Below are 19,686 nucleotides of genomic sequence, written 5' to 3' on the forward strand. Positions count from 1 at the left end.
GCCGGCTCGGCGGCGGGACGGCTGCCCCGCGGCGCGGGGGGCCCCTCTGCCCCGCAGGCCCCGCCGCCCCGGACTGCAGCGGCAGCCGGGGGCATCCCGCAGCCCCCCGGGCCGCACCCCGCCGTCGGGGCCGCCCGCCCCGGGGGTAAATCACCACAGAGCCGGGGCCGGTACAGGTCCCAGCGACACCAGTGCGTGAAATTAAACAGGAATACGGGTGAGGTTTATATTACTGTATTTAGACCGTCAATAACTTAAAAATACAGCGAAAATGTACATTATTTTTACATGTTCCATTTGGTTTGTATTCGGTAGACATTCTCTTTGTGTCTAAAATAGCCAGGAGGGGACAGTGCAAAGAGCCCGGCGGTGGGACGAAACGCTGATCGCTGGGATGGGTCTGGCGGTAGAAAGCGCATACTGACAAACAGATGCGGCACGAAACCAACAGTGGTAAATCTATTCCTTACTGCAACCCTGGGAGAAGAACCCGGGATCTTACAAAAGTACAGTTAGAAATAGTAACCCTGAGGAACAAAACCCAAACCAACCCAAAACGTCACATTATAAAGAACTCAAATGGTTATTTACATTCACAACCTCAAGATTAAACCCTTTTGGAGAACAAAGCCTATAAGCCCTAATGCTAAATAAATACCAAGTCTAGTTCTCAGGTAGTTTTCAAAGGTACTAAAATCAGAAGATTTTTTCATACCTCCAGACTACAAAATCTGGTATACAAAATTATGTCCAATCACTTTAAGGCTAATATACATTTAATGCAGGAAAACGATAGGCGACACCTGAAACGCAAGTATCTCGATGCTTAAAAAACATTAAATTAGGATTCATCCAGAAAACGGCAACTAAGGGATCATTTCTCAAATAATTCCTACCCAGAGCAAAATTTTGGACACCATGTCTGCAGATATTTAAATAACGTATTTACAGTTCAGCTGTTCCATGTACAATACGATTGAGCTGGTTTTTATTGTACAGTCCCATTTTTCACCATTTGTTTGCAATATACAAAATAGGATTTGATCCATTAAAAATACGTACAAAGAATTGTTTGCTGAAGACTCCGTGTACAAGCCATCTACTGCATTTTTCCTTTACTTGGTCAAACACATGTCCTAACTGATATCACTGTTTGCTCAATAGAAATAGTGGCTAAGAAATACCTCTTGGCGTGATGAGATACCATCGATTTAACAGGCCTATGTGTGCTGGGACATACCATTCACTAAACTCCTAAGTTGCTTTACTACAGTCTCTATTAGCTTCTGCTTGTCACGATCATTCTTCCTGAACTGAGCAAAAATGTTGTTCTTTTTGCTAGAGTCTTTCATTCTGGAGAAATAAAAAAGCAAATGACACAGACGCGTTAGAAACATAATTTGAGAAGGAAAAATCCGACTATTTAAATAGGTTTACTTTTGTTCCTCTTTTGATCTCTCTGCTAATAAGAACTGAAAGATTACAAAACCCGTTATCTATGTGTTCTTAAATTAAACTTCCGCAATGCGGAACTCGTTTTAGCAAATATTGCTTCACAAATTGCCCGTAAGTATTAAGCAAATATCACTTCGGCAGGAAACTGGCCCTACCAATTGCCTTAGGAGAGAAGCAAACCAGAAAACCCGCTAGTATCATCCGCTTCCATGGTAAGCTCAGACTCAGCGAATGCGCGTGTTTTGTTCACCGTCAAATTACCCGATATCGTTACTGCTGATCTCCCGTATAAATGGCTTTAAAAACGAAATTCGGGAAAGAAAATAAATTGAAGCAACAATATTTTGTAACAATATAGGCGATACGTACCCTCTGTGAACTCTGCACAAGGCATATTCATCGCAGGCAGGAGAGGAAAGAAAACACCGTTAGAAAATGCCTACAAATCACAGTATTTTTTGATGCGGTTTTTAAAAGCAGGTTGACGCTCGGCTGGCGGCAACGCGCCCTCCCCAGCCCCGCCGAAACGCTCGCACCGGCTTTACGGCGGCGCTCCCCCCGCCCTTCCCTTCCCGAAGGCGGCAACTCGGGCAGCGCCAGCCGCCCCCGGGGCTCCGCACCGCCCGCGGCTCTGCCCGCCTCTCGGCACCGGGACACCGACGCGCTGCCGCCGGGCCCTCGCCGCCGCGGCTCCCGGGCGGGCGGCCCCAGCCCCGGCCCCGGCGCCGCCCCGTGGGTGCCGGGCTCGGAGCGCTCCGGCGCCCGGCCCTGCCCCGCCGCCGCTCCCGTCCCCGCGGCGGCAGCTCCCGGCCGCCGGCCCCCCGCACTTACTTCTCCAGGAGCGTGAGGGCCGTGCTCGGGCTGACCCGCAGGTATTTGGAGGTGGCCTGCCCGTAGTCAGCCAGGTAGGTGGACCAGTCCCACACCATGAAGAGGTCCAGGAGCTGGCGGGGGGAGAGAGAGGCGGGTGAGGGAGCGCGGAGCGGCTCTGCGGGAGGAGGCGCCCGCCCGGGCCGGGCCCGGCCGCAGCCCCTCGCCGGGAGCCCAGCCGGGAGCCCCGTCACCGGCCCGCAGCCCCTCGCCGGGAGCCCCTTCACCTGCCCGCTTCTTTCTTTAACGCCTTCTCGCCTGGCTGCGGGCGCTGGGAGGCGGCTGTGCAGCCTCGGCCCGAGGAGGGGATGCTAACGCCTCCGCGCTTTGCTGTTTTCGGGAGCTTGCTTTGCCGCGGGGAGGGAGAAGGGGATGCTCGTGTCTGTGGCTGCTCACAGTAATTTAAACCAGAGGTTCAGGTAGTCTCAATAAAGTGAATTAAACAACCCCTGCTGCACTCTCCATGGTGACTGATCCCTGTGATTCAGCCCCAAGCCCTGGGCACACTTCTTGCCCAAACAAACCCCAAACACTTAAATGGGGGAACAAAAAGCCTCCAAACGCAGTCCTGCGTCTGGCCGCGGTTTCGAATCAGGCCTTTGACTCACCATCTCGCAGCTGCTGTTCAACAAAACAGCCTGCTTTTACAAGCAGACGCGTTGCCTAACCTCCAGCAGCCCTCAAAGCCCAATTCTAATTCCCCCTCCGCCATCACGGGTGTGGGCCAGGCACGGCCGGGCGCCCTGCCCAGGCTGCCCGGGGCCAGGGCACGGGCGGCCCCGCTCAGTGGAGCCTTTCCCACGGCTACCTGCGGGCTAGTGGGCCCCGCTCCCGTTGACGTCAATGGCGGGGTGCCCCAGCTTCCCCCCGCGTCTGATGCCTGGCCTCATCCTGCTGCAGAGGGCTAACGCGGGCTTGTTCTCAGGCTGCCCGCTGTTAGCCAAACCTACTGTGAGAATGAGCATGGGGAACCATTAACAACATTTTGCCCTGGCTCACGGTGCCCGTGGCTGCTCCGCTGAGCTGGGTCCTCACTGTAACCTAGAGCCCCTGCTTGCCCAGAGGCCTTCCTACATCAGTAAGGCCTGGAAAGGTGGGATGGAACAGGATTTTCTGTAAAAAAAGCACTTTAAGAAACATAACAGACTACTGCAGGTCGTATCATTTTGCTATTTAAATAAAGAACCCTTTTCACTTCAAACATTTACTTTCTGCTAAGCCAGACCAGAGCTGTTACAGCAGGCAGGGAGCTGCAGCGGGCGCCCACTCCTCTGACTTCTCAGGGTGCGCTAAGAGCAGGACGGCACCTCTGACAGCCTTGCCTTACTCAGGCTTCTCCGTCTGATAAAACGTCACAGGTCTTCAGTAATGTTCATTCCCAAAATTCTAACACCAATTTAATTACAAAATGAAAGCATACACATGGTCTTCACAGCTTCAAATTTATATGCTTTTTTTCTCTCCAAATTTTTCCACTGCCTAACCCCTTTCTTATGTTATTTTCAAATAAAATGTCTAATTTAAACAAATTATTTTCTAATTAATTACTCCTTCCATATTTGTAGTATAGTCTTTTATGAATACATTGTAACATTTCCTGGCTTTATAATGGACAGCTACTGCTCTGTCATTCCGAAGTCCTCCGGGAACCATTACAAACCTCAGTGACATCTAGATTTTACATTTTACTATCTCATTTGGGTGAAAGGTGTATAAAAAGCAAGGATGTTATTTCATTCTCTACTGACTACATATCCATGACAGCCCTCAAGGTCAAATGCAAATAGTTCCTTCTCAGGATGGGCACCATCAAATCTCCTACTGAGCTGGAGAGAAGAGAACATGCCTTTAAGTCACTAAGCGAACAGACTTGGGAAGGCTCTGATAACTCGGGAATTAGTGGCATTTGTGAAACCCATGGCCTCAGTCGCTGCTGCATGTTACTCATCACTTCTTGTTACCTGCGTTACAACAGTTAGTAGTGCCCAGTCCTCACAGAGGCTGTATGATATATTCAAAAGCACGATCAAAAGAGCAGCAAGACAGGACAAGCAGATGCACAACACAAGCTGGGAGGATAAAGCTGACAACCACAGGAACCCAAACTATATAATTTGGAGACTTCATGTTCTGTCTCTCTTACACAGACGCAAACAGAATGTATTAACGAATTACTACTAATTACAACGCCACTTGTCATGGGCTCCACATGGGAGATGGTCCTTAAGAAAGGACGGTGCCAATGCTCCTGCAGCACTTGTGTTCAGTAAATCAAAGCTGAAAGATTTCATTTCTTATCCCTATTGTAACACTGAAATGGAGGTTGTTCTGGGGAAATCCTAAACACCCTGAAGTTCTGTGTCCTGTTAGCAACGTGAGGCCCAAAGCCGTCGATGGCTGATACAATTACAGTGCTGACAAGTTCAAACACACTTTCCTGCCAATATTGCATGAGCGATTTTCATACCATACTTCCAGTGCTTGAATCAACTGCCTGATTGTGTCGTGGCTCTGGGACATCTCAGTGATAGTGAAGATTACACCTCAGTTGTCACCTGACCAAATACAGGTAGGCATGTAGGGCTCTGAACAGACCATGGAGCCTGTTGCTTTTCAACACGAGGTAAAACAATGTCCCAAAAGAACATGCAGCATATTCTGTGCTCTCCAAGACAGTCCTGGCTTTGAAGAGCGAACACCCTGAGAGACACTATCGGCAAGAGGGATGTACCCAGAGGCCCTTCCCTGCTCCACACTTGGTCAAAGAGCTGCACACAACCAGCTTCATGCTAATAAATCTCCTAAGTTAAAGCAGCTGTCATGACAGGTAACACGAAGGACCAGGGACATGCAATCAAATGACACATGCCACCCAATCGTAGCTCCCTTCCCTCCTTCTGCACATGTGTTCAGGGGCTGCAGTGTGACAAATGTGCCCTGCTGCTGGAGTAAATGCGACGGAGCTGCAGATGCTGCTGGAGACCGGACTGCTGCTGTGCACAATTACGCATTGTGCGCTTTGTCCCCCTCACAGCTGCAGTCCTGCGCTGTGGCATACTGCTGTCCCTAATGGGCTTTGACAGCATGTACTGTACACTGTGGGTGGGCCAGAGCTGCCTAGTGTGCAGCTCTTTGGATCTGTGTCCTGGCCATTCATATCACCTGCATCTGACTTGGCACTTGGCGGATGTACAGTCAATGCAGGCACTTTGCGAGGGAAGCAGGCTGGCAAGCAGCCAACGGCAGCAAGGACAGTCTAGCAGAAATGAGCTGCTGGTCCCAGGACCATCACACATGTATGGGAAATAACTTCAATCCACCCATACAAAGCTTCCCTCAAGCTCAGCCCCGAATTCACCTTCACTCCTGCAGCCGCGTTGCAGAGCTAGTGACCCTACAGTCTGCTTCAACTTCTGCTACTCTGTTCCTTTCTGATTTACACTGCCTTTTGCTACAAAAACGTCTTATTTAAATGAAGCACTTGAATTCCTCTTCCTCATATAGAAAGACCTCTGTTAAAGTGGGACTGTCTTGGCCACAGGCACATGATCTGGAAGATAGCCCATCCATTCAAAGATGCAGAAAAATATTTGGGCTACTCGTGATTTGAAGATACTCTTGGAAAGACAAAGCTGATAATGAAGCACTGGCCTACCTAATCCTTTGGTAGATGATTTTTATTTTAGTAAATGATAAAGTTATCTTGAAATCTGTACATAAAGATTATTGAAAATAAGAGAAGAACATGAAGATGCAAGAAGTCCGTTTTTTAATTCATGCAAACAGATAGCTACATGAAATTCATCATGAAAACTTGGCCAAGTCTTCAATAGAGGAGAAAAAACCACCCCAACTCTTTCCCTATATTTTTGCTGTATTTTCATTCACAGTAGATGCATATTAAAATAATTTCCTAATGTGACAGGGACTAGGTGTGTACAAAACCACAAGGAGAGGGGACAGCCTTTGGTAATGTTACATGGTACTTCAGGCGAAGATATAATGGAAATACTTTGTGGATTTGGCTTGACATGCTGACGTGACTCATACTACAGAGATGTATTATGTGGGATATGTTAAGTTCCACTGAAATAAAAGAAGGCTGTAACTCTCTGCAGTTTTAAATACTGTGATTACTACTAATGTGGAAAAACAAAAATTGTATCAAGGGCAAGTCTAATCGTAGAAGCATTAATTTTGCCAAAAAGAGTATCACCTATAATTAAACAACAACATTTAGGGGATTTAAGTTCAGGTGAGCTCACCCCATGGCTTCTCGGTTGTGAAACATGAAGTACAGGAGAATTTGCTGGTTCAGTGACAGTAGTTCTTATTGTGGCAACTAGAATCAACCTATCAAAGGCCAAATTAAAGCAACATTTCCCTACTACTATTTTATCCACTAACACTGTTGCTATTACCAAGGCAATAACTGAAAATGAGATGTATTGGCTAGCAAGGAATGGTCCACACTGGCACAAACTGTCATAAGAGAAATACGTGCACAGAGTAGGTCCTGGCAATAAATATTTTCCTGCTTCAAAAATCAATCAAAATCCACACAATGTATCACACTGGCGCTGCTGGCTGCAACTTCTTCAAGGTTAGAATGTGCATTGTTTGCTTTGAAAGTACAATAGGAAAAATGTTTATTTTGCACATGCATCTTTCCAAAGTTAACATGTACGGGAAATACTTCAAACCGGACAGAAAGGCAATCTCTCCTGCTACTCTCAGGGTCTGGAGGCAGTGCAGATCATTAGCTGTTAGTCAGCTGCTCAGCCCCACCTAAGGAGCCACCCGAGGGTGCTCTGTCAGAACCAGCTTATCATGCGGTGGAAACCCTGTGAAGCACCTAATAAACTAGATATACGCACCCTGCTACGTAAGAACAATGGCACTGTTGTAGTCTCTTTATCCCATGAAAAATAAGAATAAGCTAAGACAGGCAATGCTATACCTGAGAATTTTATAATGAAGCAAAGTATGTTTCCTGAGGAGCAAGGGAACAGATCTTCAAGCCCTTCTGACTAAGAATAATTACAAAAAGAGTTTGCAGAGAAGTGTGTGCGTTTGTGTGTGTGAATCATTACCAAAAAAGAAAGGAACACGGGAAAAGCTTTATCCTTTCTAGTATACCAGATGGAATGTTCAATAGACTGTCCACTTACGTACAAGATAGATGTGGTATATGCTTCTGCCTTATTTAGAGGATTTGCCTCTTCTAAAGGTGTGATAGAAGGGGAACCTTTATCCAACACCTTGGGACGCTCAGGGCTGATGATCAGAAAGCAGCATGTTCCTTTTACTGCGTATGAAGAAGTGTTGTCCTCTCAAACCACGACATTATCAGTCACATATATAATTCTAACATTATAGGTAACTTGAGGCCTTTGGTTGCTGTTCTACACTTGCATTTTGAATGATGCCCTACAATACGCTGATTTTCTAACTTTTTGTTGCTGTCTGTGTATTTTCTAAATGCCTTTTACGTGTCTAACATAAGCTCTTTCTACTCAAAATAAACACCACTTGGAAAAAAAGGTGTTTATATATACTTATATAAAAGGCTATAGGCATCTCTTAAATGATACAGATAACGCTGCTGTTTTTAATTAGAAGACATATTTTAAACACAACAATCTTATTGTAAAAGATACTAAACTGTTTTTCAGTTAAAAGAGGTCCCACTTTAAGACCTTGATAGATAATGGGTTTGGTTAACACAAAACATTACAATATTGGTGCCACGGGGGGAAAAAAGGTCTTAAGATTTTAGGGACAGAATTGTGGTTTCAAATAGGGCACTTGCACCTATTCTTCGAGTTCAGAACTCTTGCTTTTTCCCAACATCTAGGTGATATGGCCGTGTTTGGATAGAAATTAATGGTAATCATTGCTCAGTAAAGCTTTGTCTTTTATTACCTAAAGTCCTGAGTAGCTCAGCCGTTAGTCCTGTATTTAGGCCATCTTGTAATTACGTGAGAATTTTGTGCACTGGGAACTGCTGGAATCGACCATCCGTCCCTTTCAATGCTGTTTCAACCTCTTGTCACATCCTCAAATATCATACAGATGCCCTTTCCTTTTTACTTTTGGGCAACTGTCAGGAATAATCTTGGAAGAGAATGCAACTTTGGTAACTAGCTATCCACAGAGCCAACAGAAGGGCTTCACAGAAGGAAATGGGGGCAGTGTCCATTAGACAACACTAAGCATGTTGGTGATACTAGAAAAAATGTAATTTTAAATTATCGAGGTAGCTTAGTTCAAGTTGGAATAGTGCTGTTATCTCTTCTGAAATATCAAGCGTCTGCAGATAGCTTTGGTTGTATAACTAGGCACTAGCGATTCAGGGGCTGGAGATAAAAATGAGTTGTAGACTTTATATCCTGCTTACCTACCTGTAAATCCAAATATTCCATCAAACGTATCACTGTCAGTTATGTCCTTCTGGCCCACTCTCCTTGCTCACAAGCTGAATATTTCTTATGCTAAAGAGTTTATTAACCCCTAATCACCCAGTTACTTCTGGACTTGATTGCATGTGTAATTACCTTTTGTCAGGTACAATTTGCCTGATAAACATGTCAGAACACTTGCTGCTTAGTCTGTTGAAACAGATAAATGCTGTCTTTCCACAGCCTTGGGGCATAATTAACAGGGAAAAAAAAGGCAGTTATAAAAACACACAGAAGCTGATTCAGTGAGGCAGGAGTTCACAGCATGCAGCCCGCCAAGGCCCATTGCCTGGCCCGCTATGCTTGCCTGAGCGCCTATTGAGTTCCAGCCTGCTGTGACAGGGCAACAGGGGCAGCCCTCAAAAACTGAGATTTAAAGTAGGTTTCCACGTGAACTTCAAAAAAGAGTGGGATGATGCCTGTTTGGGAAAGAAAAAAAAAAACACACCAAAGTGAAGCAGCAGATAATTATATTGGTAGAGTCCCTGTCATCGTTATGTGTTATACGCTCAAGTAGACTCTCTGGGATGGGACTAGGAAGCGAAAAATTAAAAGAAGGCAGAGAAAAAAAAAATCAGGAAAAGCAAAAAGGGCAAGATTAAGAAGAAAAATGCTTTGTGGCATTCTTGGGCTCAGTTGCTTCTGATTTCTGCCCTGTAGTGTTTGCAGGTTATGTATCCACGCACTATGGGGAGTGCAAAAAAAGAAATCCTTACCTGACCTCTGGATAACCCAAACAGGAGATTAGCCCATTTCCAAGCAAAGCAGGTTGTCACACTGTTAGGCCAATTGCTTCTATTGACACTTTGCATAAACATCTTACACAGGGTGATCAGAAAGGACTGTTATGCCATTAACGCTCTTTTTATTTTTTTATACCTAAGCCTTACAGAATAAAGGCCTTTCTGAGCAAGGGATAACAAAAGGGTCAAAAGGTCACAAACATTCTTTTAAGTAGGTAAAAATCGGGAAGTTTAGATTCATTGAAAAGTGCAAATTGGAACTTTTTTGCATCTTGTGACATTCCAGCACGCTCAGCTTTTTCTAATTTTACTTTTAGCAAATTCATTAATCTACTTAATTGTGCATTTTTACTTTTAAGCAAGAAAATGCTACAATCTTCATTTTAGGAAATAGCAAGCTGTCTAATCTTCTCAGCTAATCAGTAATCTAAACAGATTTAGACATTACCATTAAAATCCTCACGGAGAACAGTGTGGAAATATATAGAATTTTTTCTTCAAGTGCTACGACTGAACAGTCTCTCACATACCGTTTTCACCTATAATTTACACAGCATGTGGTTTGCACTGTGTACAGCAAAATATTCTATATTTCCTTTGTTTTGTTTTTGCTTTGATCAGAGATGGAAACAATCTCCCTTTAATAGTATAAAAGCCACCTGCTGGGCATCGCAGACTACAGCTAATTGGTAAATTCTTTGAAATTTAGATATAATGGATTTTGACCTCTTTAATTAAAAAAATCCCAAAGCCTAGAATACTGGTGAACTCGTCTGGGAAATGAACGGTGCCAAGCATATACAACTGCAGCTATGCCAAATCTGTTCGTAGGAGAGAATACAGGAATAACATTGCAATTTTTTCCTTGAGGATGTGTGGCTTTTGACCTAGAAAAAAAGCCCTATGACTGTTGTTAGCTATGTATCATTTAAGTCATTAAGATAAAGGAATAGCAAATATATTAATATTTCAATTACTACTATTTGTACTGGGGTTTGGAGTTTAAAAGCTCCAAAGATGAAGGGGACTTTTTCCATTTTAAACACAGTAAACTCACAGAAGCCACTCACAAATATCCCACTCCTCAATATTTCCCACCCCAAAGAACTCACACGGTACCTATATACACCTTTTATTCAGACAAACAAATGGGTTTGATGACCGAAGAGGAAGCCTGTCAACTAGAATGGTTGTTTCATAATTTCCGACATAACGTTAACCTTTCCGTGGGGCTATAATCTCATCGGTTTGTGAACTCTGAGGCAGTGCTGTCTTCCTTTTGTTAAAACACTTATTTATACTCTGCCCAGCATAACGGGGCCATGGGCCATGCCTGGGACTCATAGGCACTGCAGTAACACAGCTCCACAACAACGACACTTTCTTTTCCGTCTCTGCTTATGTTTCACGCACAAGTACACGTGAATATATGTTACACAGGTATATACTTATTTCCAACGAATTAACAAGAAACCCCTGCTTGAGCATGAAGATAACACCCCCATTCGTTCACCAAATGTTATCTCCCTGTTTATTAAAGCATGCACACCATGAAAGCACTTACTAGATTGGAACTAAAACGTGAAGGACCAGAATCAGAACTGGACAAAGACAAGTCTTGTTCACTCTAAACATTTTCTGGTCACAAAGGAACAACAGAAGTATTTAAAATATAGATATCTAAGTCCAGCTTACAAGGAAAAAAGACAGAGTTTGCTAACTGTGGGTAACACTGCACCAAACAAATGCAATTATCACTTAATCAGTTGGTGTTCATTACTGCTGACAAATATCTTGTTAGCCTGGTTAGCAAGTCTGCCTGCCACTTGCCAAAATATTTTGTTTTGTTTACTCCTGGTGACTTATTTTGTGAATGTGGTGAATTTTAAAATCCCCCCTACTGATCACATAACTGGAATAACACACATTGGTCTTGTATTTCAACGTGTAAATTGATCTCTTGATCTGTGAATGTCTCCCTATAGTTTATGCTACCCTTTTCCTGGATTGGTATAACAAATGCATTTTCAAAGTGATGTTATAGGGACTTAGCTATGCAATTCCCATTAGTGTCAATGGGGGTCGCAGGCTAAATTCCTAGGCAATGCTTTGAAAACTGAGCCCGGGATTTTCAAAGGAAGGATAGTTTGTGTTAGAAAGGCAGTGTCTTTCAGTCTTTAAGCCACTGCATTAAAACGTGCTTTTTTTTTTTTTTCTTAAAAAAAAAAGCACTGTGCAGAAATTGTGCCTAAGTTGGGGACATTTAAATGTTCACAAGAATGAAACACTTTTATATTTAAATGCTTCCATCTGTTTCAAAGTTATAAGTGAAAATCATATCTGTCACTATCATGAATGTTGGGATACAATCTTTAACACATTTGTAAGTGTATAGTGTATAAACTCAGAGGTTATGACAGCTGAAACACTGGGAATTGTTGTTATGCTAAGAAAAATACAGAAGTTACTTGTGTTTAATTAAGTCCTTTATAACCTAAATTCTCTGAAAGGGCAGAATTCTTTCCTAAAATCTGGACCTTGAGGTACACTCCGAGAGATGCCTGGTCTTGTTATATTCATGAGCAAGCCCAAATACATTTTTTTATTCTTTGGCACTTCAAATGAACTTAGGCCTGCCTACAAAATAAAACGCTTGCTGTTGAAGTCATGTGAACAAGTTGCTGTTACCATACCCAGAAAAACACTCGCACCATATAATTTTTACAAATCCCATTAAACCTTCAAGCAGCCCAAGATGCAACATCTGAAGAAAGTCACTGAAAAATAGTCACTGAGGCAAATATAAATAGCTAGGCCCTATGCAACACACAATATAGCAACAAGTAATACCTCTTCAAAGAAGATTTGTTTAATTATAGTGCAAATGTTTATTATGAAGTGTGTTCTTCTTCATCATTAAAGAATAAGCTGGACTAGTAGCAAAAGAACCGTCTTTTGAGTCTAGGAACAGGGAAGAGTCTGAAAAGCAGAAGCCTGGCAGACAGTCAGGCTCCAGAGGGCACGGGCTCAGGCCAAATTGTTCCTGTCAAGCCCGTTAGCGTGTACACGAAGTCCCTTTAGACAAAGCATAAAACTATGTCAATGGTAACATTTGTGTGGATTAAAAATTGTGTATTATGCAATGCTCAGGTCATTCACCTTTTGTTTTTGGTTTTGAGCTTCTGACACAGAGGCGTACACGCCCAAACAGCACACAGGGATGACAAGTGCAGCCCCCCAAAACAGGACATCTGCCTCTGACCTGAACAAGACTTTGAAAATACAATTTCAGCTCTTAAAATTATGAAGCATTTAATATAGCACAGTTAAATTTAAGCTGTCATTTTCATTTGATTTCTGTTTTTGTTTTTTGTTTTTTTTTTTTTTAAACACCGGCTTGCCAGTAGTACTTAAACATTGAAATTTACCAAAACCATTATTAACTGAAGAGGCACTTTTTACAGTTTAGTTTATTTAAGCTTAAATGTTCTATAAGCAGTTTTTTCAACTGCACAAGACTTATAACAGGCTTGCTTTAAATTATTTACTCATCTACAAAATAATGCCATAAATAGCACGTGATGTGGCACAGTACCTTAAAATAAGTTTCTTGGGGATTAAAACCATATTGGTTGTCTCAATCCTTCCTGTAAAAATCCCTCTGAAGTGTTTCACTAAAAAGATGTATTCAAAAATTTAAAAATCTAATGTTAAAATTCAATTTTAACCACCTTCTCTAGAGAAGGTGCGACTAATTAAAAATCATCTAACTTGGTGTAACTGGAATAAAATTTAAACACAACACACGTTCACTTCAACTTCCATACTGTGTTCTGGAATTGAACACTCTTGTCCCATCTGTCATATTTAATATTTAGCAGAATCCATATGAGTAACTCTAGATGCCTGCAGTCTCACCAGAGGTCAGTATAGATACTATACCACGAGAAGTCATTATCTGACAAATGCTGTTTTGAACTAACTAATCCAAACTGTCCTTGTAATACACGCACATCTAATCCATAAAGTCAGGCTGCTGGACCCTAGAACTAAACATCCATAGTGGTCTGCCCAAGTATAATTACAACTCCAAGTTTAAATTTCAGTCCAATTACTGCTGGGATTGAAAGAAGAAGTTTTAGATACAGGGCCCTGGCGTGCAAATGTAAACTGATGCCTACGGGAAGACAAGTAAGCGTGGCACAGTTCCACAGCATCAGCCTTGTGCTCACAGAGGAGGCGAAGACTTCAGCTCTTTGTGTGAAGCTGTAGCGACAGAACTGACCCAGGAAGCCGGTGACCTGGCCACCGGGAAGTAGCGATCCAGTGGTAGAACGGGATATTTCCTTCTCCTAGCTTTCCAGTTATTTCTTTTCATATTCTGACTTGGACCAAAACACCAGAGGAAATTACATCTAAGAAAAATACTGAAATTACATTGTTACAGAGATTGAGGCTTCCAACCTAACAAGAGGGTATACATCAGGTCTATGAGGTTTATGAGCATCTCTTGAATCTGCAGCATTTGGTCTCCACAGAGGTCCGTGATCTCTAGCGTGCACTCTGAAACACACCATCTCCACTGAGGTAACCTGGGATTCTACAGCAGGTAGGGGAAAATAGTTTGTTTCAATACAACAGCCTGATTATTTTTTAATCGACAACTTTTTGGTTTGTCTTTGTTTATTTTTAAGATTTGTGTGGTTCTCAAAAATCTGCAGATCTGAAAGAAAAAAATCACAGTCTCAGTGCTCCAGATTCTTCTCTTAGGTGGCCATCAATGCCCTCAGCATTTTATACACAAGCCGTCTCTCTGAAAAGCCTCTGCAGGAAGAAGATACAAATATAGCAACTGTTCAATAAAGCACCTCAGCTGATCTTGGGTGCTGAGTTAGAATACGTGGAAAGCCACTGAAATCTAAGACATAATAGGCCAGAAACCAGCATCATTTTGTTTGCATCCAGAAACAAAAATCCAATGCAATCCATGAGGCACAGACACTTACAGATGTGCTCATCAGGGGTTTACTGTAAACAGATAGTTATTTCTTCCAAAGTAGTGCATTCAGGGTATGGCTGAACCATACCCACCATAACCACCCTTCATAGCAGATGAAGTTACAACCCTTAGGGAAAGCTATACTAGACCTGGGAATCACTGGACAAGGAATTCCACAATCAGTAGCTTAGGAATGTAAATATAGACAAGTTAAAAGCAAAGCCAAAAATCACTAGACAGAAGTTTCATATTCTTTCCTGGACAACCTTCACTTTCTTCTTCAGCTACTACAAGACGTTTACTTCCACATTTATATCTATCAAACAACTCTAAAAACGTTTTAGCAAATACTACAGCCCGTATAAAATCCTGGTACTTGTTTTTGTTTTTCTTGTCTAGATAACTTGGTTTAGCAAAGGCTTTTGAGCCCAGTAAGTTGCAGTAACAAGAAACCTGGATAACTCAGAATTTGTTTTTTTGTTGGCTTTTTGCAAAAGATCTTTCTTCTCCTCCTGCTATGTTTGCAAACATATTAGGAAAACCCCTTTCTGCCTAATGTCGAGTCCAATATTACTTCTTTTCTAAGAAATACATCTTCAAGAGATTATTCTCCTTAGAAGTTGATCTTTTTCCTTTAAAATATGCCTTTTCTCCTCACTTCTCAGCTGACAATATTTTCTTAAAATGTTTCATCTGAAAAATTATTTGTTACAATTGCTCTGGAAGACAGAATAATTCCCAACTATGTAATATGTCATTTGTAATAATCACTCTTCACATTAAAGCTCCAAGGGATCCCAATATACATGGAACTTTTGCTGAGTAATGATGGCACAGTTCAGCTTCTAATGCCTCCTGCAATTTGAAAACCTCTTCCCCTGATTTTACTTGCCACTTTGAAATGTTATCCCTTTCTGGTGAGTAATCCCGTGCTAGATTCTTTTACTTCTTAAACGAACATTATTCTCACCCTTTATTGACTGACCACATCTATTATCACATGTAAGCAGTGTTAATCCTCTAGTAATTAACACCCTTATTAAAGTAATTTTAACTCAAAGAAGTTTAAATCGCATTATTGGTTTTATTTAATTAAGCTATGGGGACTGTTTTACACTGTCATTTGAGTGTGCAGCTTGTGCCTTTTCAATCTACCAGTTATGCAGGCTCCCCCCACCCCGCCAGTTACCTGTGTATTTCTGCCCAGGAATTATTCAATATTATTCTGTTTTGCTGTGAACTTCTGAAACTATCCTCTATGTCAATGGATGCAAGACTTAGGCACTATACTGAACATTCCCAAGCTATCATTTGGATGTGCATTTCAATGATATCATCAAATCTGTCCTTCCACAGGCCTCAATATCTTGTTAGTGCTTAAAATGAAAGAGCCACTTTTAATGTCCTTCTCATACATCCTAAGCAAGGGCAAAGATTTTTATTTCAACTTTAGACTGGCAAAAAGAAAGGAGAATCTGAATGCACTGAGTTATGCCACTTACAAAGGCTGGCTCAGCACTTTTTCCTGTACTTCAAAAATAAGTCAGGTTTTAAAATTGCATTTTTTGGTGTTTGTCTACTGCATGTTCCTTTCCATGGGAAAATATCTGATGGCCTATTTTCTCTTACAGATCTCAGGTAAGCTACTCAACTGACATGTTTGACACAGGGTCAAAAGATGAAAACTGTCTTCTGGTTTAACTGCATCATGTTACACTGTGCACTCTGGAAGAGTGTGGGCTAATTGTGTGTCCTCCTGGAACGATTTCCTGGAGGCACGCCACTGAAAGCGGGAAAGCTTGTGTTCTCCTGGGAATAAGGCAACCTGGTGGTTTTGTGGACTTTATACACCATTAACTGTGTACTGAAAGTCCTTTCTTTCCTTTGGGTAAAAACATTTCTTCAAATTTCTACTGTTTAGAAAAGAAATGTCCTTAATGGGTCTCAGCATAAACTGTGGAAAATGATAAACATAGAAAGAAAAGGATAAGAACAGTAAAGTACATATATAGACAGGAACTGACTTTTTTTTTTTTTTGTCCTTCATCCCCTATCTTTAAGTTCTTCTTTTCTCCCCATCATCTACTGCTTCCATCTACTCATCTTTTGACCTTTTTTTTTTTTTTTTCCCCTTTTCATTTCTGTGCATTTCTGTTCTTACTAATTCTTTTTTCTCCCACCATGAGTCTTTCTATGATTGTGGGGTCTTCCAAGTTGCACTGCTCCTTTGCTACTAATGCTCTAGGGAAAGTCCCCTCCAAGAGTTTTTCTTTAGGTTCTAAAACATAACCTATATGTGAATCTTCTACGTAAACTTTATTTGTTATTTCAGTATTCTTTAAAACAGTGCAGCTTGTAAGATGACAAATTGCTCCAAACCCGACACACCCGTAAGTGCCATATATGTTAACATGGTATAAGCCAGTACGATAAAAAACTGTGCCTAAGAACTTGCTGGTTCAGTCATATTGCTTATAGTACAATTAGTTCACTTCATTGAGAAATCAGTTATTTACATAACAGTATGAAATTCGATCATTTCTTTTGCCACCTATTAGTATCTTTGTACTAATAGAAAGAAAACACGAGGGTTTCATGTCCCAAATTTCACTGACTGACTGGAGTCAGATAGTAAGAATAGTATATTTGTATTTGTATTTCTGCACTGCTAAAACACCCAGCTAAAGATCAGTGTCACACTATGGTACATATTGTACAAAGACTTTTGAAGAGATGATCTTTTTTTCTAAGATGCTATGATCCAAATGAATAAACATTCATTAACTAAATTTCACTTACTCAAGTCCTTGCCATACCATGTCTATGCAATTCCTTCCTTGGGTTGTTATTGTTCTGAAGCAGAGAACAACTCTTGTTTTCTTGTAAAAGATCCCTTTGATTTTACTGGACTTTACATTTGCCTTACAGTGACTTCCAAAGAAGAGAAGGACTAACTTTCTTTTTCACAGAAGAAACTAGCAAAAGGAAAAAAATGGGATATTCTGCCTGCTGCCTGTGATTGACAGATAATTTAGAGAAGGAATGGAACCTAAATATGTTGATTGATGCAACTGAAAAAATACTGAAGGCAAATCTGTAAGGTTAAGGGGTTAGTAGTGTTGCCCAATACATACTACATACCAGTAATACTACCAGCTTAGCTAAGGCTGGAGAATGTAAGCAATTTGGGGGCAGAAATTACTGAACACGCTAATGCAGCTACCAGTCCCATGGCTCTGTAATGGGAGACCAGGACTCATAGATGTAAGGAGAATACAAATAACAAGTAACTTGAAGGAAAACAATAATTTTCTTCTCTTGTGTTGTCCAGTTAACAATGCTCATTCATTACTCACAGGAACCACATACCACCCACAGGATTGAGAGGAAGTCCTGTGGAGCTGGGGCTCCAAAACTGAACTCCATCCATCAGCTCAGGGCTACGGAAGGGCCCAGACACAATGGCAGAGATCCTGCAGCAACTGGCTGTCAACAGGAAGACAACAGCTTGATATAATTTATTCACAAACTTCAGGAAAGTCATGCACCCAAATCTTTCTTCCTGGCATTTACATCATTTATTACACGACAAAGATAAAGGTGAGGATCAGATGGGGAGCAAAACTGCTAGCAGAAGAAAACTACAGAGAAACTTCATGCCACTGAATAACTTCCACTGAATGGGATGTATATCAGTGACTCAAAGAAAGGGTAAGTAGGTGTTTACAAATGTAATAGGCACATGGATCAATTTCTTCTAATTCAAGCAAGAGATTTGTTAATTGAGAAATTATCTGACAGTGAACCTTCTGAAACTTTTCTACCAACAGGTCCTTCTGCAAAACAATAAAACCTTCTCCTGATAAAGCTTATTTAGCGCTTTTTCTCACAATGTCCTTGGAAATGACTGCTTCATAAATAGTCTCTCAGACACGTAGCATGCCAGTTATTGAAGAAATTTAATATCTCGCCCAAGAAAACTGAAGCCTTTGGGTTCTGGCATTATGGGCCGGGTATAATTGGGACATGCACTTCAACTACCAAGGATACAATTTTAGTGCCATTTAGGTCGTGATCTTACAGGAATTTCCTCTGTAAGTATGGGATGAGCTTTCTTGAACAGAAAGGTTTTCCAGAGATATGAAGTTTTCATTGTAACAGCAGCTCTGTAGGTTTTGAATGAATTGATTAAGTATTTCTAAACCTTGTCTTGTGAACATACTGATGACTAAGAAGAAGAGCTAAAAGCTGATTAAATGTGACAGTTGGGAGTATTCAGATAGGGACTCAAATATGTCCATCTAAATAGTCTTGACAGCAGCTTTTGCCTACCTTTTTTTTTTTTTTGTAATATCTGCTTTGATCAACCTCTCCAGTGAAACTTTTAGTAATTTCTATGATGGAAGTATTTAGAAGCTGGAATTCCCCTGCACTGCTCTACGAAGTCAAGTGTTTCACCTGCACATGACAAATGGGATCAATAAATGCTATTTCCTGTCTCAGTTCCAAAAATTATAAGTTCACCTAACAACAAAAAAACCCTCCCCTCTTGTTCAACTAAGGCTTGTGTTCTTATGCAAAGGCTGTTATCTGCAGGTCTTTAAGTCAAGCTGACCCAGTTCTTCACGAGTTCTGTCATTTTCTAAATACACGGTACAGATTTCTTGTCAGTTCATCCAATTTTTGCATATATCTGGTTCAGTAAATGGAGAACTAAAAGAATTGTCTCTCTTAAATGAACTAACTTAAAGAAACAACAAGAAAATTATTTTCTTCTTTTTTATGACTTCCATGGTTGAGCTACCTACAAGCATGAGGAGATGACGTTTAGTTTAAGCATTATACCTTTCACCACACAGTCTTTTGTTCACAATCTACTATACTTTCCTCTGGAGAAACTGGTACAGTTTTTGCCGTAGATGGAGTAGTGTATCTTGTAGTTAAATGGCCATATGTATATTGTTTTAGTTAAATAAGGTATTGATAGGACTACTGAAATGAAGTAACAGCATTTGTACACTGAGTTTTTAAAACCTGTTTTCAGGTATGCCCCCTCATTGTCAGTAAGCCAGGAACTAGAGCGAAAACTTGGTATGCTATCAGCGTGTTATTTGCACTTCTCTGCTGAAAAGGGGCCATTCAGATGTTAAACTGGATG

General features: G+C 41.5%; 1 protein-coding gene across 6 annotated transcripts in view; it reads right to left on the bottom strand.

The window, feature by feature from the left end:
• Positions 1 to 218: 218 nt before the first annotated feature.
• EXOC6 (exocyst complex component 6) overlaps positions 219 to 19,686 on the bottom strand; it is a 98,324-nt gene continuing 78,856 nt past the window's right edge. For 2 of the 6 annotated variants that reach the window (XM_087764587.1, XM_087764588.1), the window contains exons 22-24: positions 2,287 to 2,399; positions 1,825 to 1,836; positions 219 to 1,353 (exon numbers count right to left, since the gene is read on the bottom strand). In XM_087764587.1, the coding sequence (XP_087620713.1) occupies positions 1,221 to 1,353; positions 1,825 to 1,836; positions 2,287 to 2,399 (258 nt within the window). In that variant the 3' untranslated portion in view covers positions 219 to 1,220. Of the gene's footprint in view, positions 1,354 to 1,824; positions 1,837 to 2,048; positions 2,400 to 2,552; positions 9,206 to 19,686 lie in introns of those variants that run through there. The other 4 variants (XM_087764591.1, XM_087764590.1, XR_015706299.1 and 1 more) reach the window with 3 other exon arrangements.

This window comes from Nipponia nippon, unplaced genomic scaffold (assembly GCF_047370975.1).
Source record: "Nipponia nippon isolate SJK-2023a ecotype South Korea unplaced genomic scaffold, ASM4737097v1 scaffold_3, whole genome shotgun sequence".
Taxonomy (NCBI): domain Eukaryota; kingdom Metazoa; phylum Chordata; class Aves; order Pelecaniformes; family Threskiornithidae; genus Nipponia; species Nipponia nippon.